Here is a 26,541-nt window from a genome sequence, read left to right as displayed (position 1 = left end):
CCTTCCAACGAAAACTAGTCTGGCTCGCTTGGAATCGAATTGTACGGACCAACCACTGCTTTCACAAAATGCGTTATTTTCAGTAATTGTACATTCTACAGAATTAGTCACAACTATTTCCAATCAGCGCAAAAATCGAAGGTTTTCATTCAGTACAACAGCAGATTTTCCACGTTTAAAAAAACAGGCAGCATTCGGGCCGAAAATTTTGAAACGGAGCACCTATATCGAAACGCTAGAAAACGTTCGATTTTTGTAAATTCAATCATTACACTAAACTGTCTACAAATCCCAAAAACCTTATGATTTTGTGCCATTCTACGTGAAAGCGACGGTATTGGTCACAAGTGGCTCACTTACCATCCAACGCTCTTGACAAGCCACTTTCTGATGCTTCTAACAACAAAACTTCAATTTCATTCTTTGTCGATAAATTGATGGCCCTGAAAAGGGCCTTTTGTTCGGGCAGTGTTCGGAATTTACTGGGAGCTGGTGTATATGGTAATAGTTTTGGTGCCATCTGAGACGGCGTGCTTGGCCAACTCTTCTGACAGCAGCAAACAGCACACATTTCGACCGACGTACAGTTACGATGCTGCAAACGAACTGAGCGTGAGCAACAGCATGCTGAGTTTTTATACCTGACTGCAGCACAATGTAAGCTCGTCCTTTTTTGTGTTGTCCTCAATATGTGTTCTTCGTAGCTCCTCCTCTTCGTTGGTCGATACACAAGCACATTATGTTGAACGCGTCGGAGTGCCGTTTACTTAGTAGCTGTAATGGAATACCTTGCTACTAAAGTGTTTAAATTGGAAGGAAATGCTGCCCGTGACAACAAAAAGACGAATTATCCCACGTCTGGTGATGGTAACAACGAAAAGTTGAACAAACTGCGCTCCGGAGTGACAATTGCTCAGGGCGGTGTGTTGCCAAATATCCAAGCCGTACTGCTTCCCAAGAAAACCGAAAAGAAAGCATAAATCGAACGCTGAGACTTACCAAGGAAATGCTCTTGTAATGTTCTTTGATAAAGAACAAAATTGAAATTGTGTTTCTAATACAGAGATTATCGAACGATCAGGGTAAAGAGAGTAATGTACGTTAGTCAAATGTTTGAGAATTGAAACCTTTTTTGAATGCGCCTAGTAAAAATGTTTTCCACTTCACTTTGTTTCTGACCATATTTGCAATTTGCGTACAGAAATCAATCATAATTTAGGATTTAACCCAAATTGCTCTCCAGGGAGAAAGAGTCCATGAAACAGAAAATGCAAACTTATTTTTTGAAATGATTTTGGTGGCCCTGAAAAGGGCCTTTTTTATCATGATACAAGTGAGTTCTACCTTTTCAACTTCCAAATCCATACAAAGTGCGTCCCTGCCGCTTCAGAGTATAGACGACATTCATTGCGCTTTTGCGCTTGGCGTGTTCAGTGTAGGTCACGGAATCTCGGAGGACATTTTCCTGCACACCATCAGCATTCGTAGATTAAATCAGAGATGCATTTTACACCACCACGACGAGCCAGACGCTGAATGGCGGATTTGGTGATTCCCTGGATTTTATCACGAAGAACCTTGCGATGACGCCTGGTACGGGAACGCAAACATGATACAGCTCAGGTACTGATACAAAACAAGCTCGCGTGACCTGTATATATAACATTCCCGTATGTAATGAAACGCTTATATGCTCCTTTTTGACGGCTCTGCGTGAGATATGCTTGTAAATTGCGCATTTTCCTCGGTGTTTTCGAAGGATTTTCTAAAAATCCTTGTTTTGGTTTATTTATAGTAGTCGCACTAATTCCGAAATTTAATACGAAATACGTGCACGAATTTCCGATCAGATAGTGCAAACATATTGCGATTTCGATTAGTAGAACGGAAGATATTCGCATTTCACGCCTGGGAAAATTTCTCAACTGAAATTTTTGAAACGGGACCCCATATTGAAACGTTAGAAGTATTCTACTTCAAAAGAACAAAACCAAGTTTCATAATTTCCTTTAAGAAGAAATTCCGGAGTTGTTACTCGTTGAACACGGATCACAAACAACAGAAAACGAACAAGAAAATATCAGGCTGGACCATACATTCAGTAAATTCTCAAAGTAATCCAAGTCTGTTTATTGAAGATTTCCCTCACAATATGGGATAAGAGTTGCCAGTTTAGTTCAGAATCTGGAGACATTGACAGCAACACGTCTTTCGGGTAAAGGTGTTCTATATCTACTTTTAGTTTTGAGATCGCTATTATGGTACAATAGATAAAACCATTATTTTTCATTTACTATTGCGATTTCTGTTCAATGTACAGCGATTCCCAAAAGTTAACTAACTTGAACATAAATCTCATCGAATTATTTTTCTAGTGTTTATGAAACTGTGAATCAGGATTCTCAATCGAAATCAAATCAAATGACTGAATATCTAATCGAGTTTGATCGAATATAAAGTTAAAATTTAGGCCAAATATATCCCACAAGATGCTAACGAGCAAAAAGGTTGATTCAAGATTACATCAAGCATACTCCAGAATGAGTGAAGAAATAAAAAAGAAGAAACAGATATATCTGCACACCAAGTTTTTGTATTTTGTTTCAGCAAAATATTTTGCTGAAACTTTTCAGCAAAACTGTATTTGCTAAGAGTTCAGCTTTGCAATTTTTGTTTAGCTGATTTTTAGTAAAGCCCATTATTTTGACGAAAACCAGGAAATCTATAGAATTTGATTGCTGAAACAATCAGTGAAATAATGGTAATTTTGCTGAGTTCCAGAAAATCAAACTGACAGTTCAGCGAATTTTGACAGTTTTGAATTGCTGCAATTTCCGCGTAATATTTTTTGCTGGAATTATTGCTGGTATTTCAGCAAGGCAAAATTCAGCAAAATTTTGCTGATATTCGGCAATCAAAATTTAGTGTGCGTGACAGTAAAAAAACTGTTTCATTTTGCCACATTACCCAGTATCTTTCAAAAGTCTTTTAATTTCGTTCACACCTAATCCCAGTTAGCGAAGTAAGACATTTTTCATACCAAAGCAATTTAAAATAACCCAACTTTGATGAAAATTGCTTTCTGTACACGCGTGAAATTCTTGACTCTTAGAAAAAGATGAGTGTTAAAACTGATATATAACACTGTCATAAACACATCGAGTATGTCATATGTTGTAAATAATACAAATTTGCATGAACATTTCTTCGTAACTACAAATGTATGTGTTTTCTTTTCTATATACTAGCATCGATGAAGATTATTGTGACGATAAGCAACACATTCGTCGCAGGTTGAACGACAGTGATCGAGTTATTTCAGAACTTTTACGAGATGGACGTGAGCTCATTCAAGACATTCAGGTCGCTAACGACAAACGGGAGGTGGAAAGGCGTGTCAAAGAAGCAGAAATAAGAGAGGGTGAGTATGACATACTAAGTAATGATTAGATGCGTCTTTGGTATTGTGATCTGAGTTATCTGATTTTTTTTAAATAAATATACCTATTCAGAAATCCTTTGTAAGCTGATTAAGGAAAATAGAACAACGGGTCAACTTGAGTCGCATTTGTATAAATTATTACGCAGAATATTTCAGTCACAGCCAAAAGGGAAAATACTTTAAACTTATATCAAACATATTTGAGATCTAGTCATTATTTTTCCTTCAAAATTTACCCAAGAAATATTGGGTCATAAATTGAAAAATACCTTTCATCTTTCATACATCAATAGAGCGCAACTTTCTGACAAAATATAGGGCTTATGTGTGAATTCCAACATCGTTTGGATTTTCCATTACCATCTGCTTCTAATTATTAGTGGCAGATTTCAACATCCTTCTCCATAGCTCTATTCACCATCAAAGTCAGGTGGTGTCTGAGCTGGCTAATTGCAATCAGTGTTAAGAAAACTTGAACATGTTAGCGGAAGCTAAAAATAAACAACGAGAGAACGGGTATATGATCCAAGAGAGAGGTACGATACAATTGTTTATAGGAGTTATTGGGCACCGATGAGCCCAATTAGTAGGTATTGGGGTAGTAGCGATGATCACGAAACTGTTGAGAATTTGTGATGACGTAATCACAGTTCCTCGATGGTGGAGTGGTTGACGCACCTAACTAGAGACTGGGCAGGTTCAATTCTTGTCCGATGACAGTAATTTCAAAAAAACCTCGAAATCCCCCTTTTTACACATTACCAGGAGCAAAGCACGTGAGCCTAACACAAAGCACGTGAGCCTAACACAAGCTGAGCGACCGCTTTGAATGAACCAAAAGTAATAAGCACTGGCACCGCTCTCGCTATATAACCTTCTTACTCGAGCTATAGGATTCTTCGAAGAGCTAGCACAACGAGTTAGCACTATGAGCTAGCTCGTTGAGCTAACACGAATTAGCTCAATGAACTAGCATGGTAAGCTTTCCTGATAAACTAGCTCGGTGCAGTAGAGTATTGTATTGGACGAAATATTAGGACAAAACAAGAAATACGCATTGGTAAAAGTGCGACAAGTTGCTGAAAATCATACGTCTCCCAACCTTTGAACGGAACGGATCGTTATATTTCACAGTGGTTTCGGAACAATCGACGTTGTTTGCAGATAAATTTTTCTTGATTTTTTTCCTCGTTTGCTTTCCTTCCTTTTCCCCCCCTATTAAAACTTACACGAGATCTGACTGCTAACTACCCGGCCGTAACTCAGATAACACGTGTTCGGGCAAACAAGATACGTGTTCTAGTGAATGATCTCGGCCAGGCAAACGCGATTGCTTGCTGTGAGCGCTTTACGCAGGAATTTAAAGCGTACGTGCCTTGTGTGGCCGTAGAAATCGATGGGGTAGTGTCCGAACCGGGCCTGAAATGCGAAGAACTGTTGGAGCACGGGGTTGACTGCTTTAAGGACCCCTCACTTCAACAGATTAAGATCTTGGAATGCAAACAATTGTATACCGCAAACACCGAGGGAGGTAAGACTACCTACTCTCTATCAGACTCGCTTCGGGTGACATTCGCCGGGTCTTCTCTTCCCAACTACATCCTCCTTGACAAGGTTCGCCTGTTTGTACCGCGGGTCATGAGCTGCAGCGATTGCAAGCAGTTGGGCCACACAGCCACATATTGTGGAAATAAGAAACGATGCGGCAAATGCGAAGGAGAGCATGAGGATGACTCTTTCGACAAAGAAACTGAAAAGTGTATTTGCTGCGGGGGCCCTTCACTTGCTCTTAAATCATGCCCTGCGTATAAGCAGCGCGGAGATAAAATTAAGCGCTCCCTTAAGGAACGTTTGAGGCGCTCTTATGCAGAAATGTTAAAGAATGCTTCGCCATCTGTCCCGTCCGAAAATACCTATGCTGATTTGGCTAACGTTGAGCAAGAATTTGACGACCCACGAGAGGGAACATCTTTGGTTAACCCAGGGGAATCCAGGAAGAGGAGAAATCTAGCGTCCCCTAGATTGCCTCGTAAGGGTGCCAAGGTGTCGTCCCCTCAGAATGCGCCAACTACAATCAATAAATCCACCACTTCCAGGAACACCAAAAACCCCAAGTGTTCCCTTTTTTCCAACAGACACTCAGTCCAGTAACGGACTAATGAAATTTTCTGACATAGTGGACTTAATTTTCACAACTTTCAATGTTACTGATCCTCTTAAAAGCATTCTGATACATTTTTTCCCTATAGTGCAAACATTTTTGAAGCAGTTGACTGCTAAATGGCCCCTCCCTGCAGCGATCGTATCCTTCGATGGCTATGTCATCAAACGAGGTCACTGATTCGATCACTGTCTTACAGTGGAATTGCAGATCCTCCCGAAAATCGATTCCTTCAAATTTTTACTAACAGTTTAAAATGTGATGTTTTCGCATTATGTGAAACTTGGTTAACTTCCGATATAAATATCAACTTCCACGACTTTAATATAATTCGTCTGGATCCAGAAAACCCTTACGGAGGAGTACTTTTGGGGATTAAAAAGTGCTATTCTTTTAACCGAATTAACCTCCCTTCGACACCAGGCATTGAAATTGTCGCTTGTCAAGTTCTAATCAAAGGCAAAGACCTTTGCATTGCTTCCATCTACATTCCTCCTAGAGCCTCGGTAGGGCACCGAACGCTTTGTAATATCACGGAATTCCTACCGGCACCGCGGCTAGTTCTAGGAGACCTTAACTCACACGGTACGGTATGGGGTTGTCTTCACGATGATAATAGATCAACATTAATCCAAGATCTTTGCGACAATTTCAACATGACCATCTTAAACACGGGAGTAATGGCGCGGATTCCTACACCACCAGTACGCGCGAGCGAGTTGGATTTATCACTATGCTCGACATCGCTACAGTTATATTGCATGTGGAAGGTGATCCCTGATCCCCACGGTAGCGATCATTTGCCTATCGTAATTTCAATTGCTAACGGTTCAAGACCATCGGAAACAATCAATGTCTCGTATGACCTCACACGGAACATTGATTGGAAGAGTTACGCGACCGCGATATCCGTTAAAATCGAATCCACCCAAGAGCTTCCTCCGGAGGAAGAGTACAGGTTTTTGGCTGGCTTGATTCTCGACAGTGCGAATCAAGCTCAGACTAAACCAGTACCCAGCGCGAATACCCATGAACGGTCTCCCACCCTGTGGTGGGATAAAGAGTGCTCAGAGCTGTACGCGGAGAAGTCCACTGCATATAAGGCCTTCCGGGAAGACGGGTTACCCGCTAGCTATCAGCAGTACGCGTCGCTAGAAAGGCGAATGAAGAGTTTAATGAAAGCCAAAAAACGCAGTTATTGGCGTCGGTTCGTTGACGGGTTAACGAGAGAAACAGCGATGAGCACTCTTTGGGGTACGGCTCGACGTATGCGTAACCGAAACAGTGCCAACGAGAACGTGGAATATTCAAACCGTTGGATATTCGCTTTCGCCAAGAAGATCTGTCCGGACTCTGTCCCGATACAGAAAACGTACCGCGCCGCGTCTCCTGACGATACCGCGAAAGAAACACCGTTTTCGATGGTGGAGTTCTCACTTGCTCTCTTATCATGCAACAATAACGCCCCAGGGTTAGACAGAATCAAATTCAACTTGCTGAAGAATCTGCCTGACACTGCAAAAAGGCGCTTGCTGAACTTATTTAACAAGTTTCTTGAGGGTAACATTGTCCCTCTTGACTGGAGGCAAGTGAAGGTCATCGCCATTCAAAAACCAGGAAAACCAGCCTCCGACCACAACTCGTATCGACCGATGGCAATGCTGTCCTGTATTAGGAAGTTGTTCGAGAAAATTATCTTGTTTCGCCTCGACAATTGTGTTGAAGCAAATGGCTTACTGTCAGATATACAATTTGGCCTTCGCAAAGGCAAAGGGACGAACGGTTGCCTTGCGTTGCTTTCTACAGAAATCCAAAGGGCCTATGCTAACAAAGAGCAGATGGCATCAGTCTTCTTGGATATTAAGGAGGCTTTTGATTCAGTTTCTATCAATATTCTGTCAGAGAAGCTGCACCAGCATGGTCTTTCACCAATTTTAAATAACTTTTTGCTAAACCTGTTGTCTGAAAAGCACATGCACTTTTCGCATGGCGATTTAACAACACTGCGATTTAGCTACATGGGTCTTCCCCAGGGATCATGTCTAAGTCCCCTACTCTACAATTTTTACGTGAATGACATTGACGATTCTCTTGCCAATTCATGCACGCTAAGGCAACTTGCTGACGACGGGGTGGTCTCTGTTACAGGGCCCAAAGCTGCCGACTTGCAAAGACCATTACAAGATACCTTGGACAATTTGTCTGTTTGGGCTCTTAAACTGGGTATCGAGTTCTCCACGGAGAAAACTGAGTTGGTTATTTTTTCTAGGAAGCGCGAGCCGGCGCAATTTCAGCTTCTATTAATGGGTGAAACGATCAATCACGTCTTTACATTTAAATATCTCGGGGTCTGGTTCGACTCTAAAGGTACCTGGGGATGTCACATTAGGTATCTGAAACAGAAATGCCAACAAAGGATCAATTTTCTCCGGACAATAACAGGAACATGGTGGGGTGCACACCCAGGAGACCTGATCAGGTTATACCATACAACGATATTGTCGGTGATGGAGTACGGGTGTTTCTGTTTCCGCTCCGCTGCGAATATACACTTCATCAAACGGGAGAGAATCCAGTATCGTTGCTTGCGCATTGCCTTGGGTTGCATGCACTCGACCCATACGATGAGTCTCGAAGTGCTGGCGGGCGTTCTTCCGCTAAAAAATCGATTTTGGGAACTCTCATATCGATTGCTCATCCGATGCGACATTCTGAACCCGTTGGTGATTCAAAATTTCGAGAGGCTCGTCGAGCTTAATTCTCAAACCAGATTTATGTCCCTTTACTTCGACTACATGGCACAGAGCATCAATCCTTCTTCATATATTCCCAACCGTGTTCGTTTCCTAGATACTTCTGATTCTACTGTATTCTTCGACACATCCATGAAGAAAGAGATTCGTGGAATCCCGGACCATATACGCCTGCAAGTGATCCCCAATATATTTTATAATAAATTCCGAGAAGTCGACTGTAACAAAATGTTTTACACTGACAGATCAAATCTCGATGGGTCCATTGCCTTCGGTATCTTCAACAATACTATCACCGATTCATTCAAGCTCAATGATCCCGCTTCAGTTTACGTCGCAGAGTTAGCTGCAATTCAGTACACCCTTGGGATCATCGACACTCTGCCCACAGATCACTACTTCATCGTTTCGGACAGCCTCAGCTCTATCGAGACTCTTCGTGCGGTGAAGCCTAAAAAGCAATTCCCGTATTTTCTGGGGAAGATACGGGAGTCCTTGTGTACGAGTCGTTATCTGAAAAATCTTATCAGATTACCTTTGTTTGGGTCCCCTCTCGTTGTTCTATTCCGGGCAATGAAACGGCCGACTCATTAGCAAAGGTGGGCGCATTAAATGGTGACATATACGAAAGACCAATTTGCTTCAACGATTTTTTTTAGTATTTGTCGCGGAGCAATGGAGAACTTGGACGATGGCTACATTCGATTATCCCAAAGGTATCAACGAAGCCTTGGTTCAGGGGGATGGATGTGGGTCTGGATTTTATTCGTGTAATGTCCCGACTTAAGTCCAATCATTACACCTTGGATGCGCATTTGCGGCGTATTGGGCTTGCGGAAAGTAGTCTGTGAGCTTGTGACGAGGGCTATCACGACATCGAGCACGTTGTCTGGGTATGCGCCGGGTATTTGGACGCCAGGTCTCAGTAAAAGGATTCCCTTCGGGCCCGAGGTAGACCACCCAATGTACCAGTCCGAGATATGCTGGCAACTCGTGATTTCCCCTATATGTCCCTTATTTATACTTTCATAAAAACGATAAATATCCCAATTTAGCCCCTCTCTTTTATTTCTCGTTTTTAGAAGTTTCCTCCTGCCTTGTGGAACCGATCAGCTCCAGAGTACCACTATGTAACCGCCGTCGCCCTTACCACTACGCCTGCATAGAAGGAAACTGAAGCGAGAGCGCCTCGAGGTCCGATGACTTTTGAAGGATTCCCCGCGGGTCCGAAGAATACCATCCGCCAATCCGGTACTCGACGACTTACTAGACTGAGGCGTAAATTTGTTTCGCTTATCCCCCCCGTTTGAGCGAAAGTTGCAAGTTTTGCTCTTCTTTCCCAGTCACCATACGCCTTCTCTCCCCTGTCCTTGATACAACTGCTGCTACACTGATGTGGAAATAAGCCACTCTCTGAATATCTTGACCAAGCATAAGTTTTCGTTAAAAAAATCAAATTTGTATTCTGTATTCCTAGTTTTAAGATAGCTATAATTTTTACTCTTTATTGAAACTCTTGTCCTCCATCTTGTAAATAGAATTGTATCCCCAGTTTTAAGATATCTGTGAAATTTCTCATAAATATTTGTTCCCCCTTTTGTGTATTAAACTATATTGTTAGTTTTAAGATAACTGAAAATTGAAACTCTAACAAACAATTTAAGTACCAGTTCATATAAATTTGGTTGAAAATGTGTTTTAAAACTGCGGTCGAAATCGGGGTCAATATGACCGGCTAACACCGTATTCGCAACTTTTTTTGTACAGCCCTTCAGGATTGAGCGAAAATTTTGAACTCTATTGAAAATTGTTGCTCTCCATGAAAGAGGAAAAGCCAAGAAATTCTAAAATTTTAGGGGCAAAAGTTGAAAAGTTGTCGCATTTTGAAAGTTCATTTGGGGTCATATTGACCCCAACACTTGAAGAAAAAGTCTATTGATGACACTTGGTCCTTAGATCGGCTGGGTGCTACCAGCCTTCTGCAGATAGTAGCAGAATGAGATGGTGCGAACAGATCTAGCCGAGAAAACAACACCGTAAAAATGAATAGTTGTTGGAAAATCAGCTCTAATAAGACTTTAATTTGTCTAGTATCGATGATCGCGGGTCAATACGTTCTGAAAATTCGCCGCGTCTGTTTTAATGAATCTAATTTCAAGTTCCGTTATTGCTAACCACCCCACAGTGGTCGGAAACGCCAAAAACGTGAACTTAATTCACTAGAGGCCAAACCATCGAATAAATTCACAGGGTGACGGCTTCACTTGTGTCTCATCGGCATAAACAGAACTTCTGCTCGAACGGGACATCACGTTTGATCAGTCGTTTGATTGAAACACATAGTGTGTTTTAGTTTTAAGGGATTTGCGTCAAGCCGGCGCTAATCTATTCCGACAATGTGTTAGTGTCAGTTTCTGATGAGGCGAAGCCGAAACGCAATATAATATGAAATAAGGATTTGTGCCCTCCTGTACAAAGACTGGTTTTTACCAACAAATTTTCACCCTAGTGAGAAATTTTGGTTTTTACCAAATTTTCCTCCTTAGGGTGAAATATAGCATAGTACTTCTGTATAAGATTCCTCATTTTATTCAAACGATCGCCGGGTAAAATCAGTACCGACACGATAGAAACCACGAAAAAATTCGTCGCGTGATTGAATATTATTAAAAAATATAAGCAGCGCTCCTTATAGTCGGCTATCTGGAGTTCAAGTTGCTTATTTTACTAATCGTATTAATACAACAAATGATAAATTTCCCAAATTCTCGGCAACCGGCTGCCCAGAGCAATTATTACATGATAACGCTATTGGCACACTTACTAACAACTCTCCCCTTCCCGTGATACATTTGGAGATGCAGAGGATTCCTCGGTCTCTAGTAGCAACATGTATCGGACTAACATTCCTTCCTTTCCCAGAAGATCTGCATTCAGACGTGGCCGGCGTCGGTATTGATCAGCATGCAGGGATCAGAATAGATTGTACAATGTGGCTCATCATGTTATTCCCAAGCATGTGGTTCCAATGAATATTTTGCAACCTAATTTAGTTCTGGTCAATAACGGAGTAGCAACTACGGGCGATCTCTTATGCTTATGCTTATATTGACCCCAACACTTGAGGAAGGTTAAGTACCTCAAAACGCTGTTTTGAGGCACTGTGCAGCACCGTGATGTTACTCAGTGCATGTACTACCTGAGATCACTACACAAAATAACTTATAGTTTACAAATTTCAAAAAGTTGTGATATCCTCAACTTTTTTTTTGAGATATTATGGAAAAAAACCCATTTTTGTACCGTAAACCGGGGTGACATTGATCACTTTTCAAAGTAATCATTTCATATTTTTAGACGCAACACATTTTTTTCAAGTTTAATATTTTTAAACCTTGTACTGATGTAAAGAGAACAAGATTGGATGGTTTTACCTAAAATTGTCCGCTTACAGCTATTTTTCCAAAAATGATTTCAAGTTGATGTTGCAAGTTTTAAAATAAATAAACTCTAAAAAGTAAATTTGGTGCATCCCACTCTAAAGGAAAATAAAATCTCGCTTGTAATTTATTACTCTTGCTCAAATCTGAGATTTATTTGTTTCATAAAAAATAGACACTTTATGAAGCTTCGTAAAAATAAGGTAAAGCAAATTTCGGTTTTTTGTAGTTTTTGTACCCAAAAACCGAACAAAATACTCAAAAAGTATAACAAACCAGTATTTCATAAGTTTAGAGTAAAAATCATTTTAAACTAAAAGGATTCGGTAGACTATTCTGGTTTAATAAGCGATCTACGAAGAAAGTTTCGAGTGATCAAATTTCGGTTTTTTGTAGTTTTTGTACCCAAAAACCGAACAAAATACTCAAAAAGTATAACAAACCAGTATTTCATAAGTTTAGAGTAAAAATCATTTTAAACTAAAAGGATTCGGTAGACTATTCTGGTTTAATAAGCGATCTACGAAGAAAGTTTCGAGTGATCAAAGTCACCCCGGTTTACGGTATTTTAAAAATTTGGCCCTTCACTTCATCACAAACAACTCCAGTTGTACTATACCGATTTTAATGATTTTAATATCATTTGATCGATAATTGCAATACCTATCGATTATTTCTACAACATTTTTGGTCACTGTTACAATTAGATCTCTACTCAGTAATTCATTAAAAAATAATTGTCATTTTTTGCCAATTTTTTGTCGTGACTAACGACTTACCTTTCAATATAGGGGCCCCTTTTCAAAATTTCGGAAGAAAAATGATGTAAGATTTTGAACGCTTATATCTTTTGTTGTACTGAATGGATTTAATCAATTTCTTCGGCATTTTGTCGAAAATATTTGTACCAATGTTGTATTAAATTTTGGAATATGTAGGATATTCATTATCAACGGAAAAATAGTGTTTTGAAAAATCTTTCGAAAACGACTCGGAAAAGTGAAAATTTTCAGCCCATCCCGCACAGAGCCGTCAAAATGGTGCAGCAAATGAACAATAAAATAATGAAAAGTTTATATAAAGGTCCACTACATGTTTGTTCCTATGATTATTCGTATTGGGTTGCTTGACGAGAGCAGTTGGTGGGGGAAAGCCGGGATATTAATTTTGGTTAAGCCATTAGAAGTCGGACGGAAAGGAAAGGCTCATGCACGCCACGAGAACGAGCGAGAAAGCGATAGTAGTGCATATTAGCGAAAGCGTTACGTACATTTTGAACCTTATTAACTTTTCTTCTACAAAACGGATTGCCAATCTTGTTTCATAAATCGGAAGGAAAACGTTCAATGCTTGCTACCGATACGTTCTTTGCTATATAAAATTTGGTATAAAATTTGTTTAAATAGTAAAACTACTTTAAATGAAATCAACATTAATGATAAAACCTATAAATAGGGGTGTCGCAGCTTTTCTCAAAGCCAGACGTGTGTAAGACGCAGTGCATAACAGACGTGCGTGGTCGTGAGAAGCTGCATCGGACGACCAATCAAATCAGCTACCATCGGAGAGAAGAAGAAAAACGTTGGTAGAGGTGGTGGCGGTGAGAAGTCCAAAAAGCCAAAGGCTAAGAAACGCAGTCACTGAAAAGGCGGTAGTAACTGCCACTAAAAATGCCACCAAAACATCGAAGGCTGCAAAGCGTTCTCATTCGGTGTGAGCTGCGAAAGGGGAAAGATCGTATGGATGTACGCAGTAAAAACAATCGTCGGCAAGGTTTGAATTGTTTTAAAAGATTCCCGTCTTGTATCAACATAGTTATCTACAAACCGTCCTTATTAGGACGAATACAAAATGGAAAAAGAATTCAATTAGAAAGTTTCTTTTATTAACTGGTATTAAATTTGCGCTTGGTAATTCTGTACTTTTACCAGTGAATCATAAGAAAATGTTTTTCTAATTTACAAACCCGAAAGTTTTTGCAAATCCTTCCAAAAAAATCAGTGAATGTGGCAACTCTACCCAGGGTGGCCAAATAGAATTCCTTAATATCGGTAGGGTCACTAAAAGTTTATCGGTAGTTATCGGTAGGCCGGGTTGTTGTCCCAAAAACGCAGTATTGACATAGAATTGTAAAATACTGACAACACAGATCTCAGACCAAATCCAACCCAAAAAATGAATGTTGAGTAGGATGTGTCCACAATCAATAAAAATCGGTAGTTTTCGGTAGGAATAACAAAATATCGGTAGTTTTACCTTGGTCGTCTGTGAATCGGTAGGGAAGACCAAAATCGGTAGGACTACCGATAAATCGGTAGGTCTGGCCACCCTGACTCTACCACTAAGCGAAAGCTACACCAAAACGAATGATGAAAATATTTTCATTTATCGAACAAAAGGACGTCCTTCCATCTGCATTGTAAAGTCAATAAATAGGAACACCATGATGAAAATCGTGCTCATTCGGTGTGAGCTGCGAAAGGGGAAAGATCGTACGGATGTACGCAGTAAAAACAATCGTTGGCAAGGTTTGAATTGTTTTAAAAGATTCCCGTCTTGAATCAACATAGTTATCCACAAACCGTCCTTATTAGGACAAAGGCAAAATGGAAAAAGAATTTAATTAGAAAGTTTCTTTTATTAACTAGTATTAAGTTTGCGCTTGGTAATTCTGTACTTTTACCAGTGAATCATAAGAAAATGTTTTTCCAATCTACAAACCCGAAGGTTTTTGCAAATCCAAGAAAATCAGTGAATCTGGCAACTCTGCCACTAAGCGAAAGCTACACCAAAACGAATGATGAAAATATTTTCATTTATCGAACAAAAGGACGTCCTTCCATCTGCACTGTAAAGTCAATAAATAGGAACAGCTTGATGAAAAGTGTGCTCATTCGGCGTGAGCAGCGAAAGGGGAAAGATCGTACGGATGTACGCAGTAAAAACAATCGTCTGCAAGGTTTGAATTGTTTTAAAAGATTCCCGTCTTGAATCAACATAGTTATCCACAAACCGTCCTTATTAGGGCGAAGGCAAAATGGAAAAAGAATTTAATTAGAAAGTTTCTTTTATTAACTAGTATTAAGTTTGCGCTTGGTAATTCTGTACTTTTACCAGTGAATCAGAAAATGTTTTTCTAATCTACAAACCCGAAGGTTTTTGCAAATCCTTCCAAAAAAATCAGTGAATGTGGCAACTCTACCACTAAGCGAAAGCTACACCAAAACGAATGATGAAAATATTTTCATTTATCGAACAAAAGGACGTCCTTCCATCTGCATTGTAAAGTCAATAAATAGGAACAGCTTGATGAAAAGTGTGCTCATTCGGCGTGAGCTGCGAAAGGGGAAAGATCGTACGGATGTACGCAGTAAAAACAATCGTCTGCAAGGTTTGAATTTTTTTAAAAGATTCCCGTCTTGAATCAACATAGTTATCCACAAACCGTCCTTATTAGGACAAAGGCAAAATGGAAAAAGAATTTAATTAGAAAGTTTCTTTTATTAACTAGTATTAAGTTTGCGCTTGGTAATTCTGTACTTTTACCAGTGAATCATAAGAAAATGTTTTTCCAATCTACAAACCCGAAGGTTTTTGCAAATCCTTCCAAGAAAATCAGTGAATCTGGCAACTCTGCCACGAATGATGAAAATATTTTCATTTATCGAACAAAAGGACGTCCTTCCATCTGCATTGTAAAGTCAATAAATAGGAACAGCTTGATGAAAATCGTGCTCATTCGGTGTGAGCTGCGAAAGGGGAAAGATCGTACGGATGTACGCAGTAAAAACAATCGTCGGCAAGGTTTGAATTGTTTTAAAAGATTCCCGTCTTGAATCAACATAGTTATCCACAAACCGTCCTTATTAGGACAAAGGCAAAATGGAAAAAGAATTTAATTAGAAAGTTTCTTTTATTAACTAGTATTAAGTTTGCGCTTGGTAATTCTGTACTTTTACCAGTGAATCATAAGAAAATGTTTTTCCAATCTACAAACCCGAAGGTTTTTGCAAATCCAAGAAAATCAGTGAATCTGGCAACTCTGCCACTAAGCGAAAGCTACACCAAAACGAATGATGAAAATATTTTCATTTATCGAACAAAAGGACGTCCTTCTATCTGCATTGTAAAGTCAATAAATAGGAACAGCTTGATGAAAAGTGTGCTCATTCGGCGTGAGCTGCGAAAGGGGAAAGATCGTACGGATGTACGCAGTAAAAACAATCGTCTGCAAGGTTTGAATTGTTTTAAAAGATTCCCGTCTTGAATCAACATAGTTATCCACAAACCGTCCTTATTAGGACAAAGGCAAAATGGAAAAAGAATTTAATTAGAAAGTTTCTTTTATTAACTAGTATTAAGTTTGCGCTTGGTAATTCTGTACTTTTACCAGTGAATCAGAAAATGTTTTTCTAATCTACAAACCCGAAGGTTTTTGCAAATCCTTCCAAAAAAATCAGTGAATGTGGCAACTCTACCACTAAGCGAAAGCTACACCAAAACGAATGATGAAAATATTTTCATTTATCGAACAAAAGGACGTCCTTCCAACTGCATTGTAAAGTCAATAAATAGGAACACCATGATGAAAATCGTGCTCATTCGGTGTGAGCTGCGAAAGGGGAAAGATCGTATGGATGTACGCAGTAAAAACAATCCCCGATCAGAAACACATAACAAGAATATTTCAAAACTATATCTCCCGTTGTTGCTTGTTATAATTTTCTGTTATTTTAACTACTAACGAGACCAAATTTATAACACGATATGTTACGAAAATTGCATTCTGTTATAATCTTGTTATTTCATTCTGATCGGGTCGTCGGCAAGGTTTGAATTGTTTTAAAAGATTCCCGTCTTGTATCAACATAGTTATCTACAAACCGTCCTTATTAGGACGAATACAAAATGGAAAAAGAATTCAATTAGAAAGTTTCTTTTATTAACTGGTATTAAGTTTGCGCTTGGTAATTCTGTACTTTTACCAGTGAATCATAAGAAAATGTTTTTCTAATTTACAAACCCGAAGGTTTTTGCAAATCCTTCCAAAAAAATCAGTGAATGTGGCAACTCTACCACTAAGCGAAAGCTACACCAAAACGAATGATGAAAATATTTTCATTTATCGAACAAAAGGACGTCCTTCCATCTGCATTGTAAAGTCAATAAATAGGAACACCATGATGAAAATTGTGCTCATTCGGTGTGAGCTGCGAAAGGGGAAAGATCGTACGGATGTACGCAGTAAAAACAATCGTCTGCAAGGTTTGAATTGTTTTAAAAGATTCCCGTCTTGAATCAACATAGTTATCCACAAACCGTCCTTATTAGGGCGAAGGCAAAATGGAAAAAGAATTTAATTAGAAAGTTTCTTTTATTAACTAGTATTAAGTTTGCGCTTGGTAATTCTGTACTTTTACCAGTGAATCAGAAAATGTTTTTCTAATCTACAAACCCGAAGGTTTTTGCAAATCCTTCCAAAAAAATCAGTGAATGTGGCAACTCTACCACTAAGCGAAAGCTACACCAAAACGAATGATGAAAATATTTTCATTTATCGAACAAAAGGACGTCCTTCCATCTGCATTGTAAAGTCAATAAATAGGAACAGCTTGATGAAAAGTGTGCTCATTCGGCGTGAGCTGCGAAAGGGGAAAGATCGTACGGATGTACGCAGTAAAAACAATCGTCTGCAAGGTTTGAATTTTTTTAAAAGATTCCCGTCTTGAATCAACATAGTTATCCACAAACCGTCCTTATTAGGACAAAGGCAAAATGGAAAAAGAATTTAATTAGAAAGTTTCTTTTATTAACTAGTATTAAGTTTGCGCTTGGTAATTCTGTACTTTTACCAGTGAATCATAAGAAAATGTTTTTCCAATCTACAAACCCGAAGGTTTTTGCAAATCCTTCCAAGAAAATCAGTGAATCTGGCAACTCTGCCACGAATGATGAAAATATTTTCATTTATCGAACAAAAGGACGTCCTTCCATCTGCATTGTAAAGTCAATAAATAGGAACAGCTTGATGAAAATCGTGCTCATTCGGTGTGAGCTGCGAAAGGGGAAAGATCGTACGGATGTACGCAGTAAAAACAATCGTCGGCAAGGTTTGAATTGTTTTAAAAGATTCCCGTCTTGAATCAACATAGTTATCCACAAACCGTCCTTATTAGGACAAAGGCAAAATGGAAAAAGAATTTAATTAGAAAGTTTCTTTTATTAACTAGTATTAAGTTTGCGCTTGGTAATTCTGTACTTTTACCAGTGAATCATAAGAAAATGTTTTTCCAATCTACAAACCCGAAGGTTTTTGCAAATCCAAGAAAATCAGTGAATCTGGCAACTCTGCCACTAAGCGAAAGCTACACCAAAACGAATGATGAAAATATTTTCATTTATCGAACAAAAGGACGTCCTTCTATCTGCATTGTAAAGTCAATAAATAGGAACAGCTTGATGAAAAGTGTGCTCATTCGGCGTGAGCTGCGAAAGGGGAAAGATCGTACGGATGTACGCAGTAAAAACAATCGTCTGCAAGGTTTGAATTGTTTTAAAAGATTCCCGTCTTGAATCAACATAGTTATCCACAAACCGTCCTTATTAGGACAAAGGCAAAATGGAAAAAGAATTTAATTAGAAAGTTTCTTTTATTAACTAGTATTAAGTTTGCGCTTGGTAATTCTGTACTTTTACCAGTGAATCAGAAAATGTTTTTCTAATCTACAAACCCGAAGGTTTTTGCAAATCCTTCCAAAAAAATCAGTGAATGTGGCAACTCTACCACTAAGCGAAAGCTACACCAAAACGAATGATAAAAATATTTTCATTTATCGAACAAAAGGACGTCCTTCCAACTGCATTGTAAAGTCAATAAATAGGAACACCATGATGAAAATCGTGCTCATTCGGTGTGAGCTGCGAAAGGGGAAAGATCGTATGGATGTACGCAGTAAAAACAATCCCCGATCAGAAACACATAACAAGAATATTTCAAAACTATATCTCCCGTTGTTGCTTGTTATAATTTTCTGTTATTTTAACTACTAACGAGACCAAATTTATAACACGATATGTTACGAAAATTGCATTCTGTTATAATCTTGTTATTTCATTCTGATCGGGTCGTCGGCAAGGTTTGAATTGTTTTAAAAGATTCCCGTCTTGTATCAACATAGTTATCTACAAACCGTCCTTATTAGGACGAATACAAAATGGAAAAAGAATTCAATTAGAAAGTTTCTTTTATTAACTGGTATTAAGTTTGCGCTTGGTAATTCTGTACTTTTACCAGTGAATCATAAGAAAATGTTTTTCTAATTTACAAACCCGAAGGTTTTTGCAAATCCTTCCAAAAAAATCAGTGAATGTGGCAACTCTACCACTAAGCGAAAGCTACACCAAAACGAATGATGAAAATATTTTCATTTATCGAACAAAAGGACGTCCTTCCATCTGCATTGTAAAGTCAATAAATAGGAACACCATGATGAAAATTGTGCTCATTCGGTGTGAGCTGCGAAAGGGGAAAGATCGTACGGATGTACGCAGTAAAAACAATCGTCGGCAAGGTTTGAATTGTTTTAAAAGATTCCCATCTTGAATCAACATAGTTATCCACAAACCGTCCTTATTAGGACAAAGGCAAAATGGAAAAAGAATTTAATTAGAAAGTTTCTTTTATTAACTAGTATTAAGTTTGCGCTTGGTAATTCTGTACTTTTACCAGTGAATCATAAGAAAATGTTTTTCCAATCTACAAACCCGAAGGTTTTTGCAAATCCAAGAAAATCAGTGAATCTGGCAACTCTGCCACTAAGCGAAAGCTACACCAAAACGAATGATGAAAATATTTTCATTTATCGAACAAAAGGACGTCCTTCCATCTGCATTGTAAAGTCAATAAATAGGAACAGCTTGATGAAAAGTGTGCTCATTCGGCGTGAGCTGCGAAAGGGGAAAGATCGTACGGATGTACGCAGTAAAAACAATCGTCTGCAAGGTTTGAATTGTTTTAAAAGATTCCCGTCTTGAATCAACATAGTTATCCACAAACCGTCCTTATTAGGACGAAGGCAAAATGGAAAAAGAATTTAATTAGAAAGTTTCTTTTATTAACTAGTATTAAGTTTGCGCTTGGTAATTCTGTACTTTTACCAGTGAATCAGAAAATGTTTTTCTAATCTACAAACCCGAAGGTTTTTGCAAATCCTTCCAAAAAATCAGTGAATATGGCAACTCTACCACTAAGCGAAAGCTACACCAAAACAAATGATGAAAATATTTTCATTTATCGAACAAAAGGACGTCCTTCCATCTGCATTGTAAAGTCAATAAATAGGAACACCATGATGAAAATCGTGCTCATTCGGTGTGAGCTGCGAAAGGGGAAAGATCGTACGGATGTACGCAGTAAAAACAATCGTCGGCAAGGTTTGATTTGTTTTAAAAGATTCCCGTCTTGAATCAACATAGTTATCCACAAACCGTCCTTATTAGGACAAAGGCAAAATGGAAAAAGATGGGTTGGTAATGTATATGACATAACAGGGGTGTCGTGACCACACTTCGAAGCTATTTCAAATCTTGCAAAGCATAAATTGACATAATTTCAATGCTTGTTCCTTTATGAATGAAATGACAAATTTTCAGGTCAACGCGGCAATAACTTTGCAATTTATAGAACAATTTTATATTTTTAGTTATCATATATTAACTGTCATCTCTTCCAAACAACTTAACCCTCTGCTGCCAACCACGTGGGAACTTGCTAAATAAAATTTACCTCCATAACAGTTTTTGCAACCGACCGAGACGGTTGTGCCTCCAGGTGGAAGGTTTTGTTCTCGAGAGAGTGACGGAGTGCGAGACGCTGTATGCGTTATTGTGGGAGAGAGAGAGACCAGTTTGTTAAGTGTGAGTCGACAGTTGATACGTCGGAGGCGTGGTCAACGGCATCCTCGACAAGTGGTGTTTTGACAGCAAACCGCGGGTAGACGAATTTGCCTACCGCGGTGGCAGAAATCGACAGTGATCGTGCCTGTACACACAGAAAAAAATATAGTGTATTGGTGTCGTCGGGCAATTCTAATCGACGAGAGGGAAGCGTCACAGGTAGACCCATTTGCTCTATTTGTCTACCGCAGAAGTGGTACGACGAATAAGGAAAACAAGTGGCACCGAAAAGTGCCGCATCGACAGTGGGATTTTCGCAGCAAGCCACAGGTAGCCACATTTGTCTACCGAGGTGGTGGAAACGAAGAGAGCGCGCTTGTGGTGGTGATACCGACGAGCAGCTTAATCGGAGAGAGTTTTGAAGTGTTGCAGGTAGGACTATTTCTCTACTCCCGTTGACCGTTGACGACTCTGGGTAAATTCAGCAACGCGACGAAGAAGGACAGCAAGTGTCACATTGTCAAACAACGGGCACCGAGTTTACAACGTAACACATGAGGTGTGTTCTACAGGTATAACAGGTATATTTTTCATTCCCTTTTGTGATAGTTTTTCTTGCTAGGTAAAATGGATGAAGAGATGGGAGAACGAGTAACAGACCCTCCCCCTAAGCCTTATGCTGAAAATGTAAATCCGACTAGAATCAAAATTTACCCAGAGTCGTCAACGGGACCATGGATTGTATTTATTAGGCGCAAAGTAAAGGCGCTAAATATTATTCAAATTTCTAAAGATTTGACTTCGCGATTCTCGGATGTAAAAGAGATCGTCAAAGTCAATAAAGATAAAATACGCATTGTCGTTGGTAGTCTCAAACAAGCCAATGCAATTGCTTCTTGCGAGCTTTTTACGCGTGAGTATAGAGCGTATATTCCTTCAAAGGAAATTGAAATTGATGGGGTCATCACAGAATCGAGTTTGACTGTTGATGACTTACTTAAGCATGGGGTTGGTCGTTTCAAAGACACCATACTTAAAGACGTAAAAATACTTGAATGCAAGCAATTGCATTCAGTATCACACGAAGGAGATAAAAAAGTTTATCGACTGTCTGACTCATTTCGAGTGACTTTCGCTGGGTCTGCGCTGCCCAACTATGTCATTATCGATAAGATTCGTCTCCCTGTTCGCCTTTTTATCCCTCGTGTAATGAATTGCCTTAATTGCAAACAGCTTGGCCACACAGCCACTTTCTGTTCCAATAAGGCACGGTGTGGCAAATGTGGGGGTTCTCATCAAGAGAATACATGCAATGAAAATTCAGAAAAATGTTTAATGTGCGGAAAAAACTCACATGAGCTCCCTGCATGCCCCATTTATAAATTGCGTGAGGATAAAATTAAACGATCCTTGAAGGAGAGGTCTAAGCGCTCCTATGCAGAAATGTTGAAAAATGCTACCCCTAAACCCATCTTCTTAGAAAACACTTACGCATCTCTATTTTCGGAACAGTCTGACTCTGACGGAGCGTGCGAAGGTACATCATTTGTTTTACCCGGAAATTCCAGAAAAAGAAAACAGTCTTCTTTTCCCAAGCTGCCAAGAAAGGGTCTTAAAATTTCTCCACCAATAGATAAACTGCGCCCAAAACCGAAAAATTCCGATTCAAAACCGAAATCAATTCCGCCTGGTTTTGGGAACGTACAATCCAAACAGAACACCATTACTGGAAATAATAAAATTTCGACTTCCTCTGAGCCTCAGCCGGGGGTAGGATTATTGAAATTTTCTGAAATTGTTGATTGGATTTTTAAAGCATTCAATATTTCTGAACCACTAAAGAGTATACTTTCAGCTTTCCTCCCAACAATTAGAACATTTTTAGAGCAGCTGATTGCTCAATGGCCCATCCTTGCAGCGATTGTATCTTTCAATGGGTAATTCACCTCCTCCAATGAAAGATTCCATCACTGTTTTACAGTGGAATTGCAGAAGTATCATACCTAAAATTGATTCCTTAAAAATTTTACTGCATAATTTAAAATGCGATGCTTTTGCTCTATGTGAAACATGGCTTACCTCAAACATTAATTTCAACTTAAATGATTTCAACATTATTCGCCTAGACCGAGACACCCCGTATGGAGGAGTGCTTCTAGGAATTAAAAAGTGCTATTCTTTCTATAGAATTAACATCCCCTTGTTTGCGGGCATTGAGGCTGTAGCTGTCCAAACGAACATTAAAGGCAAAGACATGTCTATCGCTTCTATATATATACCTCCCAAAGTTCAAATTGGACAACGTCAAATTTTTGAGGTAGTGGAATCCATGGCTGCTCCGCGTCTGATACTGGGAGACTTCAACTCGCACGGAGTATTGTGGGGTTCCCTCTGCAATGATAATCGATCCTCTTTGATTTACAATGTTTGTGACGAATTTAATATGACAGTTTTAAATACTGGCGAAACAACACGCATCCCCAGACCTCCTGCACGTCCAAGTGCATTAGATCTATCTCTGTGCTCGACATCACTTCGGTTAGATTGCACGTGGAAGGTTGTACCTGATCCTCACGGTAGCGATCATTTGCCAATCGTTGTTTCAATTAACAGTGAATTAGGCCTTACGAATTCAATCAATGTTCCTTATGACTTAACACGAAATATTGATTGGAAAACATACCAAACATTAATTTCCTCTTCTCTTGCTTCGACAGAAGAGCTACCCCCTACCGAAGAATATGAATTCCTAGCGGGTTTAATTATTGAAGCAGCAGAACAAGCCCAAACGAAATGCAATCCTGGAATGACAATAAATAGACGGCCCCCTAATCCTTGGTGGGACAAAGAGTGCTCTGATGCATATGAAGCTAAACAAGTTGCCTACAAAGAAATTATGAAACAGAAAGGGGGTATACGTGAGAACTTTGAAAATTATTTCATTTTGCAAAACAAATTTGACAGTATACGTCGTGCCAAAAAATCTAGTTATTGGAGACACTTCGTTAATGGCTTGTCAAGAGAAACATCAATGAGTACTCTTTGGAACACAGCCAGAAGAATGAGGAATCGAAACGTGACTAATGAAAGCGAAGATTTTTCGAATCGTTGGATATTTAATTTTGCCAAGAAAATTTGTCCCGATTCTGCTCCTGCGCAGAAAATCACTCGCGATGCTCCCACAAGTAACGATTTCATAGATTCGCCTTTGACAATGATGGAATTCTCAATTGCACTCCTCTCATGCAACAATAATGCTCCGGGACTAGACAGAATTAAATTCACCTTGGTGAAGAATCTGCCTGACCTAGCAAAAAGACGCTTGTTGAATTTATTCAATAAGCTTCTTGAGCAGAACATTGTCCCGCACGACTGGAGACAAGTGAGAGTTATCGCTATTCCAAAACCGGGAAAACCAGCCTCCGATCATAACTCGTATCGACCGATTGCAATGTTATCCTGCATCAGGAAATTGTTGGAAAAAATTATCCTACGACGTCTCGACAATTGGGTTGAGGCGAACGGCTTGCTATCAGATACCCAGTTTGGTTTTCGGAGGGGAAAGGGAACGAATGATTGTCTGGCGCTACTTTCGTCAGAAATCCAACTAGCTTACGCAAAAAAAGAACAAATGGCGTCTGTGTTCTTAGACATAAAAGGAGCATTCGACTCTGTTTCCATTGATGTTCTCTCAGAGAAACTACATCAATATGGTCTTTCACCAATATTAAATAATTATTTATACAACTTATTGTCAGAAAAGCACATGCATTTTTCATATGGCGATTTGGCAACATTCAGAATAAGTTACATGGGCCTCCCTCAAGGTTCTTGTTTAAGCCCCCTTCTCTACAATTTTTACGTGAATGATATTGATAATTGTATTGTCAGCCCATGCACTCTAAGGCAACTTGCAGATGATGGCGTGGTTTCTGTTACAGGACCAAAAGCCTTAAATTTACAACAACCACTGCAAGATAGTTTGGATAATTTATCAAGTTGGGCTTTGAAGTTAGGCATCGATTTCTCTACGGAGAAAACAGAGTTAGTTGTTTTTTCAAGGAAGCGTGATCCAGCTCAGCTTCAGCTTCAGTTGGTTGGTAGAACGATAGCCCAAGTCCTGACTTTTAAATACCTTGGAATTTGGTTCGATTCTAAAGGCACATGGGGAGGCCACATTAGGTATCTAATAACGAAATGCCAACAAAGGATAAATTTTCTGCGAACAATAACTGGATCATGGTGGGGTTCTCATCCAAGTGACATGATAAGATTGTATCAAACAACAATACTTTCAGTAATGGAATATGGGTGCATCTGTTTCCGTTCAGCTGCGAACACTCACATTATTAAACTGGAACGGATACAGTATCGCTGTTTACGAATTGCCTTAGGTTGCATGCAGTCGACCCATACGATGAGTCTTGAAGTACTAGCGGGAGTTCTTCCTTTAAAAGACCGATTCTGGGATCTCTCCTCTCGTTTACTTATTCGATGTGAGGTTATGAACCCACTGGTAATTGAAAATTTTGAAAGACTTGTCGAGCTTCAATCCCAAACCAGATTCATCTCTGAGTAACCTAACAAGAAAATGTTATAAATTTACCCTAGTGTGGCTCCCCGCCCATTGCTCTATTGCGGGAAATGATAAAGCTGATAATTTAGCCAAGATTGGTGCACTAGATGGTGAAAGTGTCGAAGAAAACACCGCACGGCTAGCTCACCTGCAGTATCTCTCAGGGTCGGCAACCGCTCTCGGGAGGACTAACAGTACCCAAAATCAATCGACGTTAATTTAATACAAAGTGGAGCGAAACAATAAAATACCATCCAAGGGAAATAGACTCTCTATGAAAAAATGACTACATACGAATTTTACATTTATTGAATGGCCATACATGCGGTTCGTTTCGGCGCCGATCGACGTTCGTTGGGGCCCTGGACGATCTCCGACGATGGATGGAGAGAGAGAGAAAGAGGTAGGAGTTGACGTACCTTGGCACTCTTCACGGACGACAGCGGCGACAGCCTTTTAGCTCTGCTATACTCCGGGCGGCTGGCGGCGGTTAATACGGTGACGCCGGCGAGTTCGTGGTCGAAAAGATGTAGACCGCCTTCAAAGTGGTGTCGGTAGGCACCACGTGGGTATTACCGTTGTTGGTCGCAACTTTGGACGGTTTTTCTGGACGATTCTGAGGCCGTCTATTTCTGGGCATCCGTCCCGGTGCAGGCAGCGGTGATTATTTAGGACCGTTAACGAGTGCGGTGCGAGATCACCGACATTTATCACGAAGCACTGCTCGACGGTTCTTTTGACTCTTGGCACACGCTGAGGGTAATACAATTTTTCTTGCTGATAGCTTGATTGCCTAAACCAGACTGATCCCGATCGTTATCAGTGCTTTCCCAGGGACTCCTTTCGCTCTCTATCCCTCTCTCTCTGCTGATCTTTCTCTCTCTCTCTCTTCCGGATACAGTGGTTCTGCTGGTAATTATTTTATCCTCCTTACCCAGCTCAAATAGAAACGAGAAATTAACAAAATGTGGTACTAGAATTAAGATTAGTTGTTCGTTTATCGGTTGGGTATATTAGGGTGGCTCCCTATGGCCTTTGCTTTAATTTTCTATATTTATGTACCGATTGCCACTGTTCATGGAATACGGTTGCTTGGCGAGTTAATTTTACTGCTCCTGAAGGGAGCATGTACTAAGCCCCAACGTCTGGTCTGCACGTTCCGGGGTGGGCGCAAAAGACCTCTTTTTTCTCGCTTATCATTCTGCTTCCCCGCATTTTCATGAACAGTGACAAGTTGGACATATTTTTATGCTTTTGGTATATATATATTTAGG

At 39.7% G+C, this 26,541-nt stretch overlaps 1 protein-coding gene across 2 annotated transcripts in view; it reads left to right on the top strand.

Annotated features, from left to right (window-relative positions):
• LOC131693347 (dynein regulatory complex protein 1 homolog) overlaps window positions 1-26,541 on the top strand; it is a 252,565-nt gene that overhangs the window by 82,807 nt on the left and 143,217 nt on the right. For both annotated transcript variants that reach the window (XM_058981095.1, XM_058981096.1), the window contains exon 2: window positions 3,249-3,421. In XM_058981095.1, coding sequence (XP_058837078.1) covers window positions 3,249-3,421 — 173 coding nt within the window. The remainder of the gene's footprint in view (window positions 1-3,248; window positions 3,422-26,541) is intronic.

Source organism: Topomyia yanbarensis, chromosome 3 (genome assembly GCF_030247195.1).
Source record: "Topomyia yanbarensis strain Yona2022 chromosome 3, ASM3024719v1, whole genome shotgun sequence".
In the NCBI taxonomy this organism is placed as follows: Eukaryota; Metazoa; Arthropoda; class Insecta; order Diptera; family Culicidae; genus Topomyia; species Topomyia yanbarensis.
This window is presented reverse-complemented; position numbering and strand designations above follow the sequence as displayed.